Source organism: Pseudopodoces humilis, chromosome 9, assembly GCF_049639895.1.
Source record: "Pseudopodoces humilis isolate 2021_Gansu_Grassland_sample_001 chromosome 9, ASM4963989v1, whole genome shotgun sequence".
Lineage (NCBI taxonomy): Eukaryota > Metazoa > Chordata > Aves > Passeriformes > Paridae > Pseudopodoces > Pseudopodoces humilis.
Window position 1 is genome coordinate 15,944,492 of NC_142208.1, and position 24,071 is coordinate 15,968,562.

General features: G+C 43.7%; 1 protein-coding gene across 3 annotated transcripts; it reads right to left on the reverse strand.

Moving 5' to 3' along the window:
* Nucleotides 1-46: 46 nt before the first annotated feature.
* On the reverse strand, nucleotides 47-23,949 carry LOC102105177 (neurotrypsin-like). Of its 3 annotated transcripts, none has more exons than XM_005520524.3 (16): nucleotides 23,811-23,949; nucleotides 19,290-19,480; nucleotides 17,203-17,248; nucleotides 15,749-15,985; nucleotides 14,364-14,487; nucleotides 13,480-13,655; nucleotides 12,996-13,143; nucleotides 11,998-12,176; nucleotides 11,469-11,610; nucleotides 10,246-10,448; nucleotides 9,134-9,275; nucleotides 8,685-8,890; nucleotides 8,049-8,127; nucleotides 7,684-7,806; nucleotides 6,861-7,141; nucleotides 47-5,352 (listed from the first exon to the last, which is right to left on the reverse strand). In XM_005520524.3, exons 2-16 carry the CDS (start codon nucleotides 19,359-19,361, stop codon nucleotides 5,042-5,044), a joined length of 2,469 nt encoding a protein of 822 aa, XP_005520581.2. In that variant the 5' UTR covers nucleotides 19,362-19,480; nucleotides 23,811-23,949; the 3' UTR covers nucleotides 47-5,041. The 3 variants fall into 3 exon arrangements, with proteins under 3 accessions (XP_005520581.2, XP_087915760.1, XP_087915759.1); XM_088059634.1 differs by having other exon boundaries at nucleotides 7,684-7,800; nucleotides 8,685-8,911; XM_088059633.1 differs by having other exon boundaries at nucleotides 8,685-8,911.
* Nucleotides 23,950-24,071: the final 122 nt, after the last annotated feature.

Genomic DNA, 24,071 nt, shown 5'->3' on the forward strand with positions numbered 1-24,071 from the left:
CTTGGAACAGATTCCTTTATTAAAAATAAGACAGAGCCCCACACAGTCACAGTATAATCCATTTATTAGCATACCTTGTGAGCCATTGGTGTTGATCCAGGGGACATGACAGCTTTGGCACTTGACTGATTTCAGAGGTACTCAACCCTTAGTAGAAAAGGATTTTAATAGGACTTTAGTGGGCTACTACACAAAGTTTCTGATGTGGAAATTTAAGTATTTTTCCAAACAAGTGAAAATGCAGCCCTGAAGATGTGTATTAGTGCAGGTCACAGTGCCTTGCTCTACAAGGAGTAGTCCCAACTTGGTTACCACCAGAGGCAATTCTGTTCTCTCTAGCTGTAAGAAACTCCCACTGAGTCTATCAAGATATGTTAAATACCACAGTGTAGTTTCATCTCTCCAAAGTTTTCATCTGATTGCTGAAAATATACATAAAAATCTGTCTTCAAGTGGTCGATGAATCACTGCAGTTCCTTTGAGGTGGAGGACTCCAGGATACAGGCTTCAGAAAGAAAGGAAAACAGACAAAAGGCAGATCTACCTCTGTTACTCCTGAGATAGCAAATACCTACTTTCCTGGTTCCTTACCAATGACTCCACTGATATCTTTGAGAAACTGATCTGTTATTTTCTGCTACAAGTTTACAGAGATTCCAAGGATAATTGACATTCTGTCCAGGTTAATAAACGCTGCCTGATTAATTATAGCATAGAGCATAATTCATAGAAACCATCAGGACAGTATTCAGCCACAAGAAAGTCATAAATCTTTAATTCAGCTTCAGGTAGCCAAAGTGTGAACAGGTTTGAGATAGTACCACTGCAGGCACTGCGGGTCAGGAAGACCCCAGTAATGGGGCAGCCTTTGGAGCACTGGGGTATTCTCAAAGAGGGATAGGAGCAGCACTACAAGCTGCTCCTTAAATCCTTACCATGGCCATGTTTCTACTCCTGCCAATGCTCCTAGCCACTCACAGTGATGTTCCCTTTCTCACACAACCACGATGTGCCACTCTGCTATGGGAAGTTCTCTGAGAGCATCCATGTGGCACAGTGTAGCCACCAGCAGCACTGACTGAGCTCTCAGCTCTTGGAAGGAGTGCACATGCATTAGCTTTATCTCATGGACTAATGCTGTGAGGGTGGACTGTCTCAGCCTTCCAGGTATGTCAGCACAGGCAAAAGTCTACACAGCTCTCCACGTGCTCCCTGCTCAGAGCTCCCCAGACAGACCTACAGCAATTTCTGTGAGCTCAGTGGGACTGCTGCACCTACCTGAGACACAGGGAGAACTAACCTCAGTGGGTTTTCATTCCCCTGTAGCAAGGCTGCCACCAAGACCACACTAGCAAATTTAAAACAAGCTCCAGTATACAGACACAGCACTGAAATGATTTACAGAATTGGCTGCTATAGAAAATTTAACTCAAATAATCAGCAGAAGATACAGCCTCCCCTGGCAAACTGCATTCAGTTGTTTACCAAAGTTTAAAGATCCATCAGAAAGAGAAGACACAGAGAGACAATTCGCATGTTATAAGACACCTAGACAGTTTGGATTAAAGAGAGACAGAGGAAGCCACAGTCTTAGAAAAGGAACTATCTCTAGAATAATACATAACAGAGAATATAAAGCCAGGCCACTTATTTCCTCTCATGGCTGAGAACACAAGGACAGATGGTACTCAATGAAAACAAAAGGCAATTAATTCGGGAACCATGAAAAGAAATTATGTGCTATGGAGAATAAAATTATAATGGTTTTCATTGCCAGAAAATACTGGATTTGAGAGCTTAGTTAGATTAAAAATAAAAAGTTTAAACATTTATATGGAAGATGAAGGCTGATACATTAAATAGTTTTTAAAAGTTAGGGACATAAACTCTTCAGGGGAAAAAAAATGACAAAAGGATAGTGCACAGTGTTTGTACAACACCTAGAGGATCAAGTATTTGTATTTCCATTTTTAATGATGATAATAATAATTAAAGTAATTAATTTAAATGGGTCAAGAACAAAATTCCCCAAAAGGAAAGTTTGTTAAAACTTGTTCAGCACAACACACATACTATCTTTTGAAACATCTGCTGCTGTCCAATATTACAAAATACAGTCCTAGGGTGACTGAGTGCTGCTCATCCAACCAGGCAGTTCTAGTAAGCCTCATGCGCATGAGTTTGATTTGGGCCACAGTCCCAGGTTAAACAGTCAAGAGCAATAGCTGTATCCTGAAACAGGCCATGTCAACATAGGAGAGTACTGACAGGCTTGCCTACAGCACCAGTAAGGTATAAACACAGGCAAAGGAGATTGGATGCTTCCTTCCTTCCTCCTGGCTCATGCAGGACTTGAAGGGTGTTAATTACAAGGATTCTCACAGCCTTCATAGTGATAAGATCTAGGAGAAATAAATATTTTTAACTAGAACATGGGAATTTCAGAAGATAATGCCAGGCTTGCATCTCACTTGTGCTACATGGCAATTTATGCAAACTCCTGAATGGCCACTCGCTAAGTAAGCTTAGGGAAATCACCTCACTGTGTCATCCTTTGGTGCTTCTATGCCTGTTGGGGTTATGGGTATAAACTGAAAGATCAAACCAGGTTAAACTAGAGATGTGACAGCACCCAAGGCACAGAAACTCCATTTGAGCTGCTGTAGCATGCTGGCTTAGGGGAGGCTGAAGGTAAAACTCAAATCCCTCCATGCTTCCCAGACAGGTACTGCTCCTGCCAGTGTAGAACTTGTCATTTAATCCCTCACAAGATGAGAGGTCTGTGACATAATTGCCCTTGGTCCTCCTGACATTTTAATTCCAGGAAGATAAGGAGCAGTCTGCAGCTTGCATTTTAGATACTCTGCCAGGAGCCATAGGGCAACATGGCCAGCATGAAGCCGAGCACAGTGCTGCCAAAGGATCAAGTCTGGCATTTTAAACAGGGATATCAGCACAAAGCTGTGTTGAAGACATTCAGCACCTCGAGAAGAGGCACAAATGGATCAGGTTTGTTTCAAAGACCAGTTTGCAAGGGTCCTGACATTGAATATTTTAAAGATTCCAACAATTCTTCATTAAAATGAAGTTGGCAAGCAGGATTTTAGAACAGTCCATTGCAACAGTGGTAGCCCAACTATCCTATAATATCTGGAAAAGTAAATGAAACTGTTTCGTTTAGCCTTCACACACAAAAATCAGCCACCTAGTCAAGTCAGCACCTCTACATTAAGGTAATTCATAGAAGAAAAATTAAAGCTTTAGGCAGTCGCTACTTCTTGAACCCAAGGCAATTTCTAGGATCCTGTCACTACATGCCCTGTAATATGACATTGCTAGGCCACAGACTGTGCTCTGCCTTCTGTTCTTGCATTGGTAATACCCAATGCTGGGAGTGCAAACCTTGCAGACAGCAGGTCAGTGCCTGACCTAGTTACTGCCTACCCAAAACATGCACATTTGGTACAAGCTTCACGTGTCCCATCCTGTACTAATCCTCCACATTCAAGCCCTTGGTTATACATCAAAGCTTTTTGCTCCTGCTCCTGCACAGACCTGTCTGCTTTCTGCCTTATCTGTACACAGTGAGAAGATGTTGCACTGCACAACTGTTAAGGCACTTAGCTCTTCTGTCCATTTCTTTACTACTCAAGAATAATATATTAACTTTAAAAAGTGCTTAAGGCATAAGAGGGAACTCTGTTCATTTGTTTGGATGAGACAGAAGGAAGAAATTGTAATATTCAATAACCCCTGCTTTCTCTCATCATTATATCTGTTCAGGCTGAGAACTACAGCTTGATGACAGTGCTTGCATACCCTCAAGTTAACCTCAGTTTACTCCCTATGACTTTACTCCCAAAGAGTGCAAAGAAAAGAAAAAAGAAAGCATGGCACAGAGGTATCAAGAATAGGACACACTTCACAAAAGCTGGAAGGTGTTTTGCAGCACACTTACTGTTTTTCACAGGGAGTCAGTAATTTGCTTGAGGTGTATCTATACCCCAGGAGTAATTCCATGTTTCATAGAAAACTGTGAACAGAGAGATATTAAAGACTAGCAGCACAAAGGGCAGCTAATAACTATGATGAATAATAAGGGACCAGTAGGAAGTCCTCACAGTGCAACAGCAAATCATGATTCAACACCTGAATGTTTGAGATTAACATTACATTTGGATTTAAAGAAAAATAACATGTCTATTCAGCCACTTGAGATCTGATTTTAAGTTCTTCATAATAATCATGAGGACAAGAAAGCTACTGCCTCTCACACCAACAACTGATTCTAGAAGATGCTACATTAAGGAAACAAAAAAAAAGCCCAACCACACACACAACTACTATAGCAAAAAAGCAGCAATAAAACTATAGCATCTGGCAGCTGAAAATGTGTGACAGAGGATTACAGAAGGAGGGTCAAGCATCTCTTAGTCCAGGCAGACACTTGAAAGGGATCCTATGGGAGCAGACCTACTATTCAGAAGAGAAAAGGTTCCCCCTAGAGACATAACAGGGAAGCTAAAAAACCCAACAGCTGGCGTGTTCCTCAACTCAGGTCAAATCTTCCGATTCCTGGAACTGAAGAGAGTGGAAAAAATATCTGAAGATTTCCACTATGCCAGCACCTGGTGCCATCTTCCAAGCGTCTCACCTCTTCTTTCAGCATGTTTCAACTGTCCAAACATACAATCATGAAAAGATTTACAGCAATAGGTATGTCTCTACTTGTAACATTTCTCTGTGCCAGGGCAAAGGAATAGGTGTGATTGCATTAAAGGATTCAGATATTTAGAGCAATGTATACTGATCATTGTTACCACTGTGCACCTGCTTACTCTGCTTACAGATTACAGACTAAAATGAAACCAAAGACTTTAAAGAATCAGTCATAACTTTTCCTTGCAGTTTTACATTAAAGTCTTTTTGACAGTGTCCAATGAGAAAATAAATCTCCATCAGTCACAGACCAGAAGCCACAGCCTTCTGCTGCTGCAGGGCAAAAGGACCATATGCTGAAATTCCTAGAGCTCAGTTATTTTTATTTTAGCTTGGTCACTTTCTTGATCCAGGGTACGAATTTGCTGACCTTTGTGTACACACCGGGCGAATCCTTCCGACCACAGCCATACCCCCAGGAAGTGATGCCCAAAATGATCCAGCGTCCATTTGATCTCTGACACATGAGTGGCCCTCCACTGTCACCCTGACAGCTGTCCACCCGTTTCTCTTCAGAGAGGTTCCCAGCACAAATCATGCGGTTGGTGAACTTCCGCCCGTAACGGGCCTCACAGTCTTCCCGTGGGAGAAGGGGGACCACCCCCTGCAGCAGGGTTCTGGAATAGGACTTCCCTGGAATAAAACAGACCAGCCAGACTGATTCACATACAGGCACCCGTAGCGACCTGGTGCAACAGTGCTCCCTACAAAAACAGACACTTATACATTTCTTGCCAAGTCTGCAGCAAGGAAATAGGCTGAGCTCAGCATCTCTGAACCACAAGAACTTCAGAAAACAGTGATGCCAGAGCCAGACCACAAAAAAAGAGCTGTAAGATCAAAGATGTGGGGAAGCAGGTTGCAGAAAAAGGTTAGATCAAAGGATGAGTCTTACTCCTGATTCTGTCAACAACTTGAACCTTGTTCAATTCATCTTGCCTCTCCCAATCTCCATTTCCTGTTCAGTAAAGCAAGGACAGTGTTTTTTTCAAGAGAATAAATGCAGTAGTATCTGTTAAGTGCTCAGTCCTCAGAGAAGTTTTAGAAGATGTTTCAGAGGCATTCAAATGTTATTCAAAGGGAATTCACTTCATCTTTGGCCAGACTTGAGTCTGTTTGGTCAAATCTCTTTATTACTCCAGTGTTGCTCATAACACAAGGCTAATAAGCTATATTAGAGTATGACCTTTCTGTTTATGTAAGTTCACAAGGTAGTAGGTAACTGCTCCTCATTGAGAAAGCTGGGTTTGGTGCGTGGGAAGGGTTCTAGCCACTAAGCTCCAGTACAGCTTAAGGCAGTTACATGGCTAAGTTGCTCCTTGATCCACCCCAAACATCCTGAAGTGACACGTGGAACTGGCACAACTGACTCCAAAGGCAAATAGGTACTGGCAGTTAAAAAGCTGCGGTAACAGCTGAGAAGGACGAGCAAGTCCAAAATCAACAGCTGAGCTCCTGGGTCTTTTGGCAGGAAGTCTTTCTAAACATATGCCTTTTCTCCAGTCAGAGCAGCCCCAGAAAGGCCTCCATGTTCCCTTTTACTTAGGAAGCTTTACAGCAATATGCTCAAAGAGGACAGGTCCAGGCTGCCTTGAACCCAGGGCAGAAACCAGACTCAGAGTCCATCTGTCTTTGCCAAAATACACAGGGAGATTAAGCAAGGTAGTCTGAGAGATATTTCTCTCTGAGGGCTCCTTCCACCTCTAAGCCCTCACCTCACTATGATAGTATCGTGAAGAAGGCAGGTCATGGAAACAGGGGGGCCTCCCACAGGCCTGGTATAGTGGTTCAGCACAGGCTGCTCCCTTAGGGGTCTGCTGTGGGCAAACACATGTGTAGAAATGGGAAGAAAGAGAGGACTGTGGCCAGATGGCAGCATTTGTCTTTCCCACAGCTTCAGAGGGATGGTATGGAAACCAAAGCTTTCATCAATATTGAGCAGACTCAATAAGCCTCAAAATCAGATGAAAACACAATAGCACAAAACCCACCTCATCTCCCCATTCCTTAGCACCATGTGCTGGCATGGACAATGGAAGCAGTGAGAACATAGCCTAGAGTTGACATAAATTAATGGCCTACATAGGCTTCTGAAGGCAGACTTCCTCCTCTCTCCTGCCTCTCAAAGCCCTACCACTCACCTGTGTCTCCCCAGCCAGAGATGATGCAGGCTTGCCGGTTGATGTCAGACCTCTCTCTCCTGTCAGGCAGGCAGACGGGCAGAACGTGGTGATTGAAGGAGAGACAGTGCCCTTCTCTGCCCCTCATCCGGACCAGGGCTATGTCATTATCATTGCTGCCAGCCCAGTAGTTCCTGTGGAGGACAATCCGCTCCACAGGCAGCTCCCTCTCAAACTCATCCTTCACAGCTGTGTGGTAATCACCCACCCGCAGGAGGTAGCGCCGCACATCAACACCAAACCTGGAGAAAAATAGACTCAAGATCTCGATACTCCTACAAAGAGGAATGCAGAATCACACAAGTCTCAGTTGCTATAAGACTGAACTACCTCCTCACACCACAGTGGTAAAACAGTTCCAGCTGCATGACTGTGGGACCTCTTTAGCAGATATGATCTTGCCAGCTGTTGCAGATTCAATGTCCCAAATCACTATCTACTATGCACAGGACTTTTTTTTTCTGTAAAAATTATTATTATAGTTGCAACAGGCTTGTGAACTGACCTGTTCACAGTTCCTTTAAGCACTTAAAATGGCAAAATGCTGCTTCCCTTTACACTGTAAAGCCTCAGAGTTAAGAGGCCAGGTGTAAGCAATGAAGGACAAAGCAAGTCTATATTGAGTCATCCACATAAGCACTCCAAGATCGCACAGATCATAACCTGAAGGTCTTGGTTTAGAAACTTGGCTCATGTGGTTCTACTGGGCTAGGAGGATAAACTTGTATAAGGTTATCTTGTCCATTGTTGAGTATCCCTTGGGCCTCCCCACTCCCAAACACACCTTTTGAAGCAGTGGGCTGCAGTCACCACCCAGCAGCTGCTGATCAGCGTTGCTCCACACAGCAGACGAGTATCTTGATGAAAACCCTTCAGCCGCAGTGAGGCCTGCCATGGCCAGCTGCCTCTGAAGAAGAAACAGGAATAAGAGGTGTGACACATATGGGAGCCATTTTGCTCTTTTCCCATCCACTCTGTCTCATCTGGGCTCAGCCAGCTTGCATTCTTTCCTGGACAGCACACTGGTTCAAACCAAGTTCAAAAATCAGCAGTGAAAATGCATTAATGCAGTCAGCATCTGCCAGGCTATTTCCAGAGCCCAAAGGAAAGCTGGAACCAGTCTGGCTCTCAGCAATTACAGGGTAGTACCTCAGAGACTTGTTTCCACCTATGATCCTTTTCTTGCGATGGTGAAGCAGGCGCATCCCACACACACCAGACTCTGCACCTGCATGGCAAAGTTAGAGCAGTTGGGTAGGGACCTTCACCTTAAGTATCAACACTGCTGTCACAGAGCCAAATACCATTCACCTTTTCTGAGGGCATTAATCCTCAAGATAATCAATAGCGTTGCTTTGTGCATATGGAATTCATAGAATATTTGATCCCATAGGTTTCCTTAATTTCACTGGAGGTGCTTACCTGAAGTCTCTATAGTCTTATGCCAGGAGTGGGACCTATACTTATACTTCCTCAGTACTCTAAACCCCAAAGGTTGCTTATGGTTGCTGTTCTAAGGAAGAGTATGGCGACTTGGCTGTGGGGAAATTCTGCGGGCTCAAGGGCCTGACATGGGTGGAGCTCCTCAGACTAATCTGGAACGCTTTGTGCTGCTAAGGAGATACACTGAAAACGAGAAAAATGTAGGAGGTGCAGGACAGGACATGCTTATTTTGTACGTGAAGTTTCAGCCAAACACAAGAATGACAGGGAAAAACCACAAAAGCATGCAGAGATCCTACAACCAGAGCTCCAGATCCTGCATAGAAGAAATGGGATTGTCACCTGTTCTCCTGCTATCTTGGACCTTTTCTTCCACATAGTCACAGATCACCCCTGCATCCTCACGGTGCCAGCAGCTGTGAGTCCTGGTGTCAGGCATGGCACATTGCCCCAGGGTGTGCTCCGTGCCACTGCATTCTATGTTGTCCAGATGGATGGGCCCATGGCCTTCGCCAAAATAAGCCATTGCCCTGGCTTTTGCTGTACCACTGCAATTAGAGAGAGGGTGGCTAATCTGCAGTGAGCAGGAGCCAACTGAACCTGAGGCACCAGTGCATTTTAAGTGGAATATTTGTCACTCAACACACAGACAGTAGTACAGTGAGAAGACCAACCTACTTCTTCAAGCATATGTGGGTGTGCCAAAACTAAAACTAAGCCCCCAGAAACAAATCCAGAAGTGCTCCTGAGAGCTGTTTCTTTCTGTAAGATGCCTGTACCACAGCTCTTACCTGAATCCCAGTTGCCTGCAAACCACTGCAGCATCTCTGTCTGTCCAGTCATCGTCACAGACACTGCCCCACTGCCCATTCAGCAATACCTCAACCCGGCCCTCCTTGGTGCTTTCTCCATCCACCAGCCGCACGGGAGGCCCTGAAGGAGAAAATGCATGGGTTTCTGCAAGCAAAAACACCAGAGGGGTCTGCTGTCCAAAACTTGGAAAAAGATGAATCCCAGACATCAGTAAGCTTCAAAGAAAAATAAAAATAAAAAAAAAAAAAAAAAGGAAAAGAAAGAAGTGCATCTATATTAAGACATTTTACCTCTGTGCTGAAGCAGAAGACTATATACATACTAATCTATTTAATACATACTGGAAATGATCAGTGGATCATACTCTGAAAGCTGAGTAAAGAGGAGAACAGAAAGAAAGTTATTAACTCCTGAGCCAAGAGTTAGACAAGCTTAAACATGCCTGGGAAAAAAATTCATTGAATTGTATAACTATTACATGCTTCTAAACAAGAGAAGAGTTCTACATCCAAGAAAAACAAAAATGTTGGATGCCAACTATTTCAATAACAAATGTCTGACAAACTGGAAAGTCTCCTATAGCAAGGAAAGGGGAGAGTATCAGGTATTATATAAATGAGGGAATCATGCTAATTTCAAATACTTTCACCATTTTAATTAGAAGTGTGTCATCCACACAAGGGAGTGCAAACAACAACCCCTTGCATCTGAAGTCCTCCTGTCTTGGCAAGGTGTGGCACTAATGTAACCACACCTAAGTTTGCTAAAAGGTCTAGTTAAAGGCTTCCCTTGAGCAATGGCACACTAAGGCAGTCACTGTCCCTCAGACCCTCAGGTTTGTTTTGGTTTTTTTTGATACTGCCAATACAACTCACTCCAGTTTCTATTTATCTGCTGGTCTAATAGTAGGCCTGGTGGAGCTACAGATTTGTGGCTCTGCCCCAATTCAGCCAGGGCTCCTTCCTCCTCAAAAAGCAGACCCCTTGTTGACCCAGCACAGGGAAAATTCCCACATCTGCCAGAGCTTCCAAGGGAATAGACCAGAAAGTGAAACTTCCCCACTGTTCAGGGCAAGAACAAGGTGAGTTACCCAGGCTGCCATCCATGACCGTATTGCTTTCTGGGGAACAGCGGACACCCAGATCCTCAGCATGGGAGCAGTCGTGCTGCCCCCAGTTGCTGTGGGGACAGTCCAGGAGAGACAGCTCTGTCCCCACACACGCCACATCATCCAGTAAGATGAAGCCTTGACCAGGAGCATAGTCTCCTTCAGAGGCTAGGGCAGCAGGACCACTAGAAGAAGAAAACAGAAAATAACATTGAAACTCTAAATTCCACAGAAGGACCCAAGCTCAGATCTAAAGAGAAACGCCCCTGCTTAACTATGGTATTGGTGGCTTCTTGACCTAAACCACTCAATGGACACACAGGATGGCAACAAAGCACCCTGACATCTCACCAGCTCAATTTTTCAGGGAGGCCTCCTCAGACCTCAGACTCATTTTCTAGTGTCTGGTCAAAGGCACATTCTAAGGCACAGAGGGCCAGCAGAGGCTTCTTTTCAGATATGGCAGATACATCGATTTGGGGAGGGGCTGGCAGAGGAGGCATCAAAAACGTCAACATTTAAGTAATTCTACTTCTTTTTATAGGAAACAGCTACCTGGAATTGAACTGCAGAAAGCTGCGAACTTTCAGGCACTAAAAGAGATGGTAAATGCAGTATGTAGCTGAACTCAAAGGGAAGAATTTAGTTTAGTCTTTTTTTCATCTGTAATGTTGAAATTTTAGGAGACCCTAATCATGTTTTAAAAATCCCCAAAGCTCAAAGGCAACAGTATCCTGATTTTAAATCTTTCCCAAACTCCTACCTGAAGGGATGACAGGTCAGAAATGAGCTGAAAATTCCTATTACTATTCTTTTTTTGCCCTGATGGTCTTTGTTCAGCTACTGAAGGTGATACATATGGAGCAGATAGGTGATATCCTTTTACTGATAGAGCAGATGTGACACCTGAAAACTTAAGGACCATTAAAGAAAATTTTCTGACTTTGCTGAGGGGTTCATAAGGACAGTATTAAGCCTGTTATCTGCTTTCAAAACAGGCTGAGGCAAGAGATAATAGATTTATTTTTGCCCCTTGGAAGGGATGTGGATACCTATTAATCTTTCCTTAATAAGTTGTATAATGGTAATAAGCCTTCTAACAAAGACAGCATTGAAGGATTAAGGTCCAGCCTATCCTAGTGAAGGGTGACGGAATCTAATCCTTGAAACTAGGAAGTACAGACACTACACACTCTCAGTCCTACCTGAAGCCCAACTGCCTGCAGACCACTTGGGCACCGAGGTCTGTCCAGCCATCATCGCACACTGTGCCCCAGTCTCCATTGTAATAAACTTCCACCCTGCCTTCGCTGGGGCTGCGGCCGCCAGCCAGCCGGACAGTGCCCTCTGCAAGGCGTGGGAGAAGGAGAGGGCAGCACTCAGCAGGGGAGAAAAGAAACAGCCTGTGCACCACTACTAGGTCTCTGTACTGCCCACGAGCAAAAGAAACAAAAGACACAGATGTCTGTGGGTACTCAAAATACAAATGTTCATTACCCATCTGTCAGAGGAGGATTCACTTCAGCCTTTCCACACCACCCGAGCAAAACTGTGGGAACACCACCGAGTCTGCCTCTGATCCATTCCCTTAGTCTTTGCCTCCACATCTGGCAGCCCTTGTGGGAGCCATATATGGAAGCTGTGCAGGACCTGAACCAGGGGGTTTACCTGCTGAGCAAGCCAAGTAATGTGGGGGACTGACCACATCTAACTGGCAGAGCTGTACATCTGTACCTGTGAAAGGGTTACAGGAGACCCCAGCGTCTTCAATGTGGTCACAGTTTTGCTGTCCCCAGTCACTCTTCTTGCACTGATCAAGGGAGAGTTCATTCCCTGAGCACTGCACTTCATCCAGCAGGATTGGGCCAGATCCCTGCCCATAGTGAGCCCATGACAAGGCTTTTGGGGTCCCACTGTAAACATTAGAGATATATATGCTCTGTAAGGAAGGCCACTGTCTTGTGTCCTCAAATTCTGGCTTGCACAGGAACTCTCCTGTGCTGGTCACTGTCCTCATCATCTGTATTTTTGACACAGTGGAGGTGCCAACTGTTAATTGAAATGTTATTGGAAAGTTTGTAATAGCTCTTCCAGCAAACAACAAAAACGTTACTACAACACAAACACTTCAGACACATAGGGACTTCTGCAGACAATGATGTAACATCAGTCTCAATTACAATCACATAACAGGCAAAACTCCCCAAGACTGAGGGATCCCAAATTTGAACAATCTATTTTAAATAATCCTGTACTGATGTGATTTTCAAGAATGCTCAGTATATAACAGCTCCCATGTTAAGCACTGAATGGCACACAGGAGAATGAGGTGGTTGTCTCTCTTGCTTTCCTGTCTGAAGAGGATAAGGGAAACTATAGGTGTTTAAACTTAACCGAGTAAGCAACTGCAGTTCACATATGGAAATCATCATGACAAGTTACAAGGTAAGTATTAGGATGTATGCAAAAATGATGAACAGGGATAAACACAAGCAGTCTTTAGACAGGAATGTACATTGTTTTTGGGGTTTTTTTACACAGCACAAACCATAAAATTGACTAGAAGAGGATACAAAATCCCTTCATAGGATGATCAGTCCAGAACTATGTTTCCCAGGGTTTCTGTATATCTCCTATAGGAAGGGCTGGTAGTATAGTGAAGGGACATGCTCTCATATTCTTCATTCTACCTACTTCTATTACTTTTCCATGATATACAGTAAGGAAATTACCTGAGTCCCAGCTGTCTACAGACTACTTCAGCATCCCGGTCATCCCACTGGTCATCACAGATGGTTCCCCACTTGCCATCATGGTAAACCTCTACTCGCCCTTCAAAGCTCTCCTTCCCCCCAACTATACGCAGTGGGGCACCTACACCTGTGCTTCAAGAAAGGGAAAGAGAGCACAAGAACAAGACAGAGACAAAGCACATCCAGCAGTTCAGGGTGTAGAACCATTCTCTAGCCAGGGGAGCTCTTGTGATGCTCTTTTACCACACCCTCCTCTCTAGACCCCCCACAAGCACTTATGATCACAGCCCCCAGAGTGGGGTACTGCTGGTCCAGAGATGGCTCTTTAATTGGCTGCAGTGGTGACCAGGAGTTTTCTGCCTGCAGACAAAATCCTGGCTTGACAATAAGGGGATGTAGTCATAAGCATCAGCCATGTTCATCAGCATCATTCGGTGATTGAGATCATTCCCTGGAGATTTACCTTCTGGAGGAACACAAGTTACCACGGCACTCCCCTGGTTACAAGCTCCTGACATAGCTTCCTGATAGCCACACTGCAGCAGGGCTTCCTCATCTCCATGGCAGTTTGCTGACTGCAGATGCAGGGGAACAGGCCATGGTCTGGGATGGCTCTTCTTCCCAGCTGTGCCGATCTCACTAGTACAGAGGATGCAACAGAGCAATGAAATGCCACAGACCAGCTTGACTTACAAGTTCCCTCAGTTGTTGTGACTCTCCAGTCCAGTTGTGACATTTCACATCCCAGTGTGTCCAGTTAATTGGAAATGCATAAAGGGGTGACCATTTACAGTCTAATGGGAAAGCACAAGCAAGCACAAAGCACTTCCTCATCCTTTTGTGTGCCTACCTAATGCAGAGGAGTTGGTGTAGTCAGAAATGGCACTCTCATTTGAAAGCAATGAACAAACCCATTAACAGACTCAAACACCAAACTATCTGAATCACCTTCCCTCTCTGTGGACCTTACCTCCTTGCTATTTGGAAGTTTGAATGTTCAAATCCCCAAAACCCAAACAGAGTTCATACTCCTAAAATTTCTGTTAGATCGCTATAATAACTCCAGCTGATGATCATAAAAAGGGAATGTGATCTCACAGCTCACTTTTCACAGCCTGGAGCATGAAGCAGAATCTATTGTTTTTAAAATTCTTGCAAATGCTGATTGGGTTAGGGGTAGCCACAGGAAGAAAACAGTACAAAAGGACCCTGGTAAATGGGTAATTAGCTCACAAAAACTCCATTCTGCCAGCCAACACACTGTGCCAGAGGGACTGTAACCACAGAGGCTGCTGTTTCAAAAGCCACACAAGCATGTACCTCTCACAATCAGACTGAGGCTCCCACCTGAGACCTAGCTGCCTGCAGACAACGCTGGCATCCCAGTCAGTCCAGTGGTCAGCACAGATGGTACCCCAGAGTCCATTGAAGTACAGCTCCACACTACTGTCTTCAGCCAACCGCACAGCACCTTCCAAAAGAGAATAAAACCAACCAAAAACCAGCTGCTATCTGCTGATGGAAGCTTCAGACCAGCAAGTCTTGGACTTGCATGTAGCTGAGCTGAACTGCACTTGGCTTCTTTCATCCCTGTTTTGCCTTTGCTGGCACTAAAGTGATCTGCATGAAAGAGTAAGGGATGTGCACCTTCCCAGTCCCAGCAATGGCTGCTTGGGAGGATGGTTGGTGTTATGGTCTTTTCAAATCCATGGTAACACCAGCAGGAAATTTTGCTTCTGCCAAATCTCCTGGATTCCTCTTCTGTGGAATGGGGATGATTTTACATGCTGTCTTGAAAGGGTGTGTGAAAATGGCAGGCTATCTAATTACTCGTGGCACTCCAGTGATCTATTTCTATCACCCACTTCACCTGCAAGACTCTGTTGCTACAGTAAGATGTTTAGCAACAGCAGATGAATCCTCTCTAATTTCTCTAAGAAAAAGAAGTGCCAGTGTAAATGCCCTTTCAATTCCCATCCCACCAAAAATTTTACCACTGTTTAGAAAGCACATCTCATCGCTCAGTTATGTACTTGCAGAAGGACACACCTGTCCTCAGTACCTCACTGCAGGCACACAGCACCACTACACATATCCTTCCTTTAATGGAAGTGCATTCTTTGCTTTCTTTGAAAGCATATCCACTGGCAAGGGAAAAGACTGTCATTTATTAAATTGGTGTTTATTAAACTGTTCTGCAAAATGCAGGAAAAGCAAGGATGGTCAGAAAACAGGACATTTTCAAGAATGCTGCACAGCAGTCAATGCATTGAGAGAGCTCAGCTCCTTGCTTGCCTCAAAGTATGCAGTAGTCCTTGTGCCAGCACTGAGGAAGTTTAACACAAGCCTATGACCCACCTCATCACAGATATTTTTCTTGTTATATTTGAACTGCTACACTTACATGAGGAATGCTCTGATATGGACCCTAAAGAAGCAGAAGTGGGTTGTTTTCTACATAACTAAAACTGTTTTCTAAGTGGCATAAGCTAGCAGTAGGAAAAAAAGAAATCTCCTTGTATGAGAATAAAACATCTATACAGGGCATTACAGCTACAGCAGCTTAAATCCACCCCCTACTATATACAAACGTTCTTCTCCCACACAGGCTAGCCTCTAGTATTAATTATTTCAACAACTGGGAACAGTCTTTGTACTGTGTTTCTTTCACAGGGTGTTCCACCTGCCACTTGCAAATCTGTGCAGCACACATTTCTGCCTTGAGCCCTTACCTTGGTTACAGTCACAGTTGGCCCAGCCGATGGCCCCTGACACAAGCCTGTAGAAGCACCAGGGCGTCGTTCCCCCGTCTGGGTTCCTGCAGTAGTTGTGGTCCCCCAGGCCACGGTCTGGGTACTGCTGAACATAATCAGGGAACTCTGCCCAGGTGAGACACTCTGCTCCGGCCGCGGTGACCGCCACGGAGCCATTGTAATAGCCGAGAGGTCCCACAGCACACACGCTGGCCGCTGGGCACAGGAAGGGAGTGTTAGCGACACCTAAGGCATCACATACTGAAGCTCAGACAACATGGGAGACACCAGCTGGTTATGAGAAATACCCCTTGTGTCTGCAGTCTCAGCGGCTGCTTGCTTGATTCCAACTCTATCACTCTTCAAGGTGCTGCTCAAAGAATATTTATAATACTCACTGTCCAAACCACAAATTGATCTGAAGCAATGAACTGCCCACACAGACCTTTGAAAAGTGCTAACTTAGGGCCCAAACATGACAATTTGAACTGGTTCCCATAACTGTACATGCAATACATGTACTCACTTTGGAGCAGCACTGTACAAAGCAGGAGAGTGGGAAATGACACTGTATTTCATTGCATTATGTTGCCTATACACGTCAGCAGATCACCTGGCTTATCCGAACTTGGCTAATATATTGGAGGAGAAAGGGAGCTTGTTTTGGGGGAAATGCAGGTGAAACCTGTGTGAAATATCCAGTGTAAAAATACCCAACAATTAATTTATTATGGCCCTTAAAAAAAGGAAAAAACTCTCCATTTATGACCCTGAAATAACAAAGTGGGGAAAAAAAAACCCCAGATTTTGTGGGCTTTATAGAGTCCATAACATGGGAAGATTAGACTGAGAAGGGGACAACATTTACAGTCCCATTCACTAAGTAAACAAAAAGAAACCAACACTTTCAGGAAACCCTCCTGCATGTGGGGCAAAGATCAAGGCCACAAAGAAACTGCATCATGTCATTTGCCTTCCAGCCACTGCCAAGCCCAGAGGGGGTAAGTGATGGCTGAAGGTTAAATGCAAGGTACAAAAATGAGAAGCAGTTGGAAGTCAGTGTCTGGAAAACAAATTGTATGTGTGGCATCAACTGGGACCCTCAGAGAGGTTATCGGAGAATTCAGCAGTTATTAGAGCAGAGGAAAGGTAAGCATGTAAAAAAGACCAAGGCAGAGAAAGAGATTAAAGGAAAAGAACAAGTGGGAGGAACAGGGAACTTCAAGAGCATTCAACATGAAGAAACAGAAATAGTGTGGCCATGTTGGTGAGGGAGATAAGCAGGTAATGGGGCAAGAGAAAAGACTGAAGAAGTGATGAAAAGAAAGGAGGAAGAAGACCAGGTAACAGTGGTTCATCATGCCAGTGGTGTCTCAGATCACCACTGCAGGAAAATCTGCCCAATGACTGAATTAATAACTTCTTGTTCTTACCTGCACTCTGCAAGTGGTTTTGGTTGGGCTTAGATCCCAGGAAAGCCTGTGAAAAGAAACAGAACAAAAGCAGAGATTATTATCCAATGAAATAAACATGGGCATGTCCTAGAAGCAGCTCAGCTTTAGGCAAACACACCCTAGTAACCAGCCTCTTCCCTGGTCTCCCCATTGCTCCTCTGCAAATACAACCATAGCTCTGTCCACTGACAACAAAATGAATAATTACTGGCCTGCAGAGATTTACCCTTGTTCTAAGCACTACATTACAGAGCTCTGCTTGATTTTTTTCCAACAGAGTTGAAAGCCTGAATGAGATACGCATGGAAAGAAAATCTGGAAGAAAATAATTATTATGTAAGAAAAATAAAAACTACTCATTTTCTCCCTGTTTATAGGGCAGGTCATCTACAGCCACAGCAGCAGAGATTTAGCTATTTGAGTGACAGGATGATGCCCCCAGAATACCTGTTAAAATAGTAATAAACATCCGTGTATAAAGTGGGAAACACCCAAGGAAGAAAATCCAAGGCTTTTTGAGGATTTTAATACTTGAAAATATGATATGGCCTATGGTGTTATTATCCAAATGGGGTTAAATATCTAAAACCAAAAAATATGAAACAAAGTCCTCAGAATTCTTGCATGCTGTCTGGCCCCAAAATTGCATTTCCTCTTATAAGCAATGTTTTTTGTGGGTGTAATTTGATTACAGGCTGAGAGATAGAGATCTCCACTCAACACCACTACATGGTGTGCAAGCAAGTGCAAGACCATCACAGACTCAGAGTGAAAAGAAGAAACTGTACATGCTTCTGCTAGCTCCTTGTAGTTTAATTAGTTTCTAAACATTCTAAATGAACATTTCTAATACTTTTATATAAACAAATAGTTGCAATTCACAGAGCAAAGGTGTGCAGCTAAAGGATACTAGCTATTGGTAATGGTTGTGGTTTTCTTCAAAACGCAGTAATTTTGCCACTCTCAGCTTCACCTCTTCCTGGAAAATGGGTAAAGTTAAATTTGGAATTAAACCAAATCCACTTCTGGAATAAGCAGAGGTAATTCCCACAGAAACCTGACAAGAGCAACACCTACTCATGTCAGACATAATTTTCAAATCAAGCTTATGATTATGGTCCAGAAGGTCCTGACAATCATGGCCAAGCTCCATCATCATCCTCCAGAATGGGATACTGCATAAGGAAGATGAATTCCTGATATGGTTCAGAGGTAGGAGATCAGATCTCAGCTGCATATGCACAAAGGGATGCAGAGATAAACCCTTTTCAGGCAAAAATCCATCCATCTGCACGTATCAGGCTGTTGCAAGCCCACATAAGGGTTTCTGGACAAACAATACTGAAGGACTTACTTGAGGATCTCAAAGCTCTTTGCAGAGTAGAAAGTGAGCTAAGCTGTACTTTTGTGACTGCACCACAATCCAGGTCCCTCAATCCCTAGCTTTTTGTGTATACCTGCAGATACCTGTAAGCCTGCCAGTGATACAAGGATGGATCAAACTAATAACAGGATATATATGAGAGACTGAACCCGCTCTTCTTGGAGCTGGACCATAAACAAAACTACTGCAGTCCAAGTGATAAGCTTCCCTTCTAATGAACGTTTAGTTGCTGCCAGTTTCTGTAGCAGTTTCCAAAATACCACAACACTGACCATTGCCATCAATTAAATTCAATGCAAACAGCCTATGCTTCAGGCATTGCCCTAGGTCTGTGCAGCTATAAATCATCTGTCCACAACAGCAAGAGAGACAATCAGCAAAGAACAGAAACAAAGGATCTCTCCTGCCAGGGTCACCACTGCAGTGTCTGAGAAACACTGGAAACCCAAGCCAAGGCATCTGCAAGCCCTTGTGCATCCTGCTTTCCTGGTTTGTTTCTTTTCTGAATTTATATGCACGATGAAACAAATCCCTCCCCAAGCCACCAGTCCTTCCTAGAGACCACAAATGCCTAAATGCTCTAGAAAACATATCCAAGTGATAACAAGATCCAATTACAGTGGGGATATTAAAAGAGCCATGTGACTTCTTACCAGCAGATAGAAAAATAACCTTTTCTTACCTCCATACATCTGAGACAGGATAGCAGACTTGAGAGCTCTACCAGGAGCCCGAGTATTTTGGAGATTTCCATCCCTCGTGTAAAAAGTGAGCAGAAGGTTCTTCAAGCATCACATTCTCGTTCAGCTGCCAGGGTCTGCTTTCCCACATTAGCCACTCCCCACCGGAGGGAGTGGGGTGACTTTTCCATTTCTGTGCAGGGAAAGGGATGTAAGGAGAGGGATTAAAGCTCCCAGCAGCATCTTAGAATTTCACTTTCCCGTTCCTCTTCCCATCTCTTCTTCTTGATTCTTCTCTTCAGAAAGGGGAAGAAGAGAGAAGAGGAGAACAGAACATGCCCCCGAATTTCTCTAGCACATTCGAAGACGGGCGGAGGCTAGCACAAGCGGTGGGGCAGAGCCCTCAGCCCGCTCCTCACCCCGCTGTCCCCTCCTCTCCGCTCCGCCGTGCTCCAGGTACGCGCTGCTCCCAGCGCCAGCCTCCGCCTCCCCGCCCCTTCTGCCCAGCGGCGGGGCCAGCCGCCCGCTCCGCTCCCCTCCTGCAACGCTCCTTCCCCAGCTGCCTTTTCCTCCTCTTCCCGAGGAAGCAGCACGGCAAGGAGCTGGGGGGCTGTGTCCTATTGCAAAGCCCCCAGCAACAACTGGGAAAGGCAACGGCGTGTGCGCGCACACTTGCCAGAGATTAGACTTCTTGGAAGGAATCTGGACTTTATCCCCCCCCACCGCTGCCTCCTCGATTAGCAGCTTGCAGCTTCCCGAGGTCAGCTCTCCTCAGATTTGAACCCAGGTAAACGGGACCCAGAAAACTTTATGTTCAGCAGCTTCCAGATCTCTCCCGGTAAAGCCCTCTCCAGGGTGCCTTCCCAATTTTCGTCCCTGTATTGCCATCATGGGTATTGCCACCAGAGAACTTTGCCATCGAGTGTCTCCTTGCCCTTGGGGTATATTTTCCCTCAACTGGTTAGGACGCTTTCCAGAGGGTTAATCATTATTGTATTACCATGAACAATCCCATCCCATGGGGGGTTTTAGTGTTTCCAGCTTGGTAGTCCTTCATATAAATTAGGGTTCAAGGCTACAAGCTTTAAACACTATTAAATCTAAGAAGGCAACTGGTTCATTTGAAGCTGTTCAGTCTTGGAAATCTTTGTTTTACCTGTTCCTTGTGCTGCTTCTCAGCTCAGTCTAATGGGCATTTCCTATACTTGTATTCTGATTTTGGAGCAATGAACTCATGGTGTTCTACAGCATGAAACATGAAGGTCACCTTAAGAAATGAGCTCACTTCTGGCCAAGTCTGCTCAGTAGCACTTCCAAAGACATCTTCAGCATAAAAACAAGGAACAGACTACTAAAAATCTACTGACTTGACAAAAAGCCTCTTTTTTTTTCTTCCTTCACTTTTGCCCATTATTCACTTGATGTGACAGTTTTGTGTTGCCTCATCCTCAGTCACTTATCAAAGGCAAGAAATTTCCCTACATGCTGGATCTTTTACAGGAGTCGCTAAGCGGTAGAAAGAAGCTGTTTCTGGAGTGGATTTGGCCAAGAATTACACTCAGTTAATTAGAAGCAAATCTCCTATATCCTCATAGTCAGGGAGGCAGACCATCAGGGCAGCAGAGGATGGAAATAGCTTAGATACTACATCACACTGTAACTCTCAGGCAACAGTAGCACAAAGGAGAACAAAATAAAAATATGGGGCTGTGTTAGAAGTTAGAACCACTTACTCCACTGAATGCACAAGGAAAGGATATACTGGAAACAGGATCAGAAATTCTATTAGCATTCAGAGAAATTAGCTCCTTACTAGAGGTTGTTGATGCTCATTCAGAATTCCATCCCATGAGACACTCCCTGTTCAGGCCTCTGATGCACAAGGTTCAACACCTCTAGCAGAAGCCTGCACTGGATTTCTCTCACAGTATTTTCTAAGTTGCCTCTCTCTCAAGGCAAAGTTTTCTACATAAAGTGATATAATAAAATAAGTCAAGTAATTTTAAAGGAAACACAGACCAGCACACCAAAAGCAATACAAGTCCAAGTATTCACTTAGAATTCTATTATTCTATTCACAATAGAAGTCCTGTATTCACTTTCTGGAAGAATGATGAACTGGGAAGATAGAGTGGGTTTTGCAGCTGTCTCCTCTCTGGCAGGTCCTGTTTCGGAACTATTTCCTTCTTAGCAAGACTCCCATTTTTCTCACACATTCATTGAAAGAGGTGGATCTCAGATTCTCAAAAGTCTCTCATGACTACTCTCCAAGGTGGAGAAGAAAACCTAAAAGGGAATTCTATCAATATAACTACAGCAGTTTAGATCAGTAATATATCTACAGATAAGGTAAAACATCCTGAACTTTCTTATATGGGCAAATTTGAAGTAGTTGTATAAATTTGCCACTTAACAGCAGTCACTTTCTCACCCCTGATATATGCATAGTTCTATTACAGTAAATCTATGATTTCCTACAGAGTCTGTCTTGATTTTGCCAGATTTTTCTGTATTGACCCTTCTGAACAAGAAATGTCATCTTCTAAAATGTCCCTGGCTCTCTGGAATTCAACCTATTTCTCCTGAATTGGCAGGATAACTATTCATCAGGACCAGATGAAATATTAATGCTACCTCCACAGTGAAAGCCTAGCAGGAGTAGTTAACAGCAATCATACTCAGAGCTGATGTAATAGTCAAGCTATAAGGTAGAGGAATAAGATCAAGGAATTCCAGCAGATCTGCTTAAATCCTATAAATCCGACTTAGGAGGGTAGAACAGCTAGTCAGCTTTTGTTTAATTCTTTCCTCACCACGCAATCACATAGAGGTCTCTGCAGCAATGTTCTTAACCAGTGTGCTCAACAAAAGAACAGAAGTTTCTTTACCCCCCAGCATCAAACACCAAGTCAGAAAGAACAGTGCTGTTCCCTGTGGGTACACACATGAACTACTAATGATCCTCAATATGAGCATGTCACAGAATGCATTTAAACACCCAAAATAAGCTTAATGGTGAGATACAGGAAGATGGCCAGCAGCTGAAATTGCCAAGGATAATCAGTAACTGGAGGGTTTTTGGTTTTTGGTACAACAAAAGAAGCAAAATAATTGCTCAAGTACTTTTAAAGGAAGCACTGTAAAACCTGGGTGCACCTGAAAAGCAGTTTCCTTCCTCTCAATAAATAAAAGGATTGGAGAACTTTAGCAGCGTAATTCCAGTCTTGCAGTAGACATATAAAAGGTTAGACCAAACCCCAAACAACTGAATTTGTTAAGCTCACCATGAAGCAGTATAATGCAAAAATAGCTGTTCAGATTAGTGGGAGCTGTGCAAAATTTCAGAAGTAAAAATAGAAAAAGGTATTAAGTGTCTCTGTTACAGCCTCTTATGTAAGACTGTTCTTTGCAGACACTAGAAATTGGTACATTCAGCACACGTGTTACATTAAGAGATGCATAAATACTTCTATTCCAAGTTTTAATACGAAGAAAAATCATCATCAACAAAGGTGAATCAGTTCCTCACTTCCAATTTACGTTGTATCCTCCAGAAATGAAGGAATAGCAAGTAGCATAGTATTCCTTTTCATAGTGCCTTCTGGACAGAAAATGCAAAATGTCACAGAACCAAAGTGTTTTCCCAAACTCAGATGTTGATACTGTGTTCTTACTGACCCCAAGTCCTCTGAAAGACTCAAATTATGCCATAATAGCAACAAAAGAATAAGCTACCCTGTGGATAATCCACTAATGAGCCACTGTAATTAACAGCTAAGTGAATGTTGCTTCAGGAACTTAAAAGCCTTTAACCTGACCAAAATCTTTGTGATGAACAGGTATCAGCCTGGGGCTCCAGAGGACTCAGATCCAGCAAACTCTACAGCCACCTGTGGCTAATCACACAGTGTGTGTGTGCCTGACTCCCCTCTTATTTTGCTTTTTCTACACACCCAAAACAATCACTGATATAAATGTTCTAACATTAGTCCTCCAAGACACTGCGTTCTTCCCACCAATTAGGTACTGGTCCCAAGAACCTGCCTGTTATAGTTTTGTGGTACTGTAGTGGTAACTGTCCCCTCCCCCCTCAAATCAAAACTAATTACATTATTTCAATCATCAGTCCATGCTTGAACTTTCTCTCCCCCTTTTAGTTTTTTTACCCCAAAACAATGGAACATTTCGTTGTAGGTTATGAATTGCCCAAGACAACACCAGTCTTGCTTTATTACAGTACAGACAAAATAATCAAACTTAACATGGCACCATACCTGTCCCACCTGCAAATCAGAGGGTCTTAATCCCAAACTTCCAGGTTAAAGTTATATTTGATACTTACCATTGTATTACATATTAACAAGGTATTTTGCTAGAGATTATTCCTAAATTCTACAGCCTTTTTTTACAGCAGTGGAAATTAAAAATTTTCAAGTTGTACCAGATTGTGTATACACCCACATAAGAGTACAAATCATCATTACTATAAATTCTAAGTAGGCTCAGTGTTTGAACTCACTCACTTTTTGATAGCAGCTCCAGAGCTGGGCAAGAAGCTTGCATGTGAAGAAGTCATCCCCTGTTAGGATATGCATTTAGATGTATGCCTAGAAGGTTTTATTTAACAGTGAGGACCTGAGTAGGCTAGTTGAACACCACTCTGCAGAAATCCTAACACTGCAAGACCCAGGAGTCTCATGAACAAAATCAGATGATACTCAAAACGGGTGGGTTTTGGTCTGGAATCAAAAGCAGGGTCAAGATCCACACACCACTTGACATCA

What these genes read in the sequence shown, in the direction of transcription:
- LOC102105177 (XM_088059633.1), bottom strand. Translation starts at nt 19,361, where the DNA reads ATGGAAATCTCCAAAATACTCGGGCTCCTGGTAGAGCTCTCAAGTCTG. An exon ending in AACTTGTGTTCCTCCAGAAG is followed by an intron (nt 13,144 to 13,479) that starts GTAAATCTCCAG and finishes CTTGAAGCACAG; the next exon opens with GTGTAGGTGCCCCACTGCGT. An exon ending in TGCAGGCAACTGGGATTCAG is followed by an intron (nt 8,912 to 9,133) that starts GTAAGAGCTGTG and finishes ACTGCAGATTAG; the next exon opens with CCACCCTCTCTCTAATTGCA.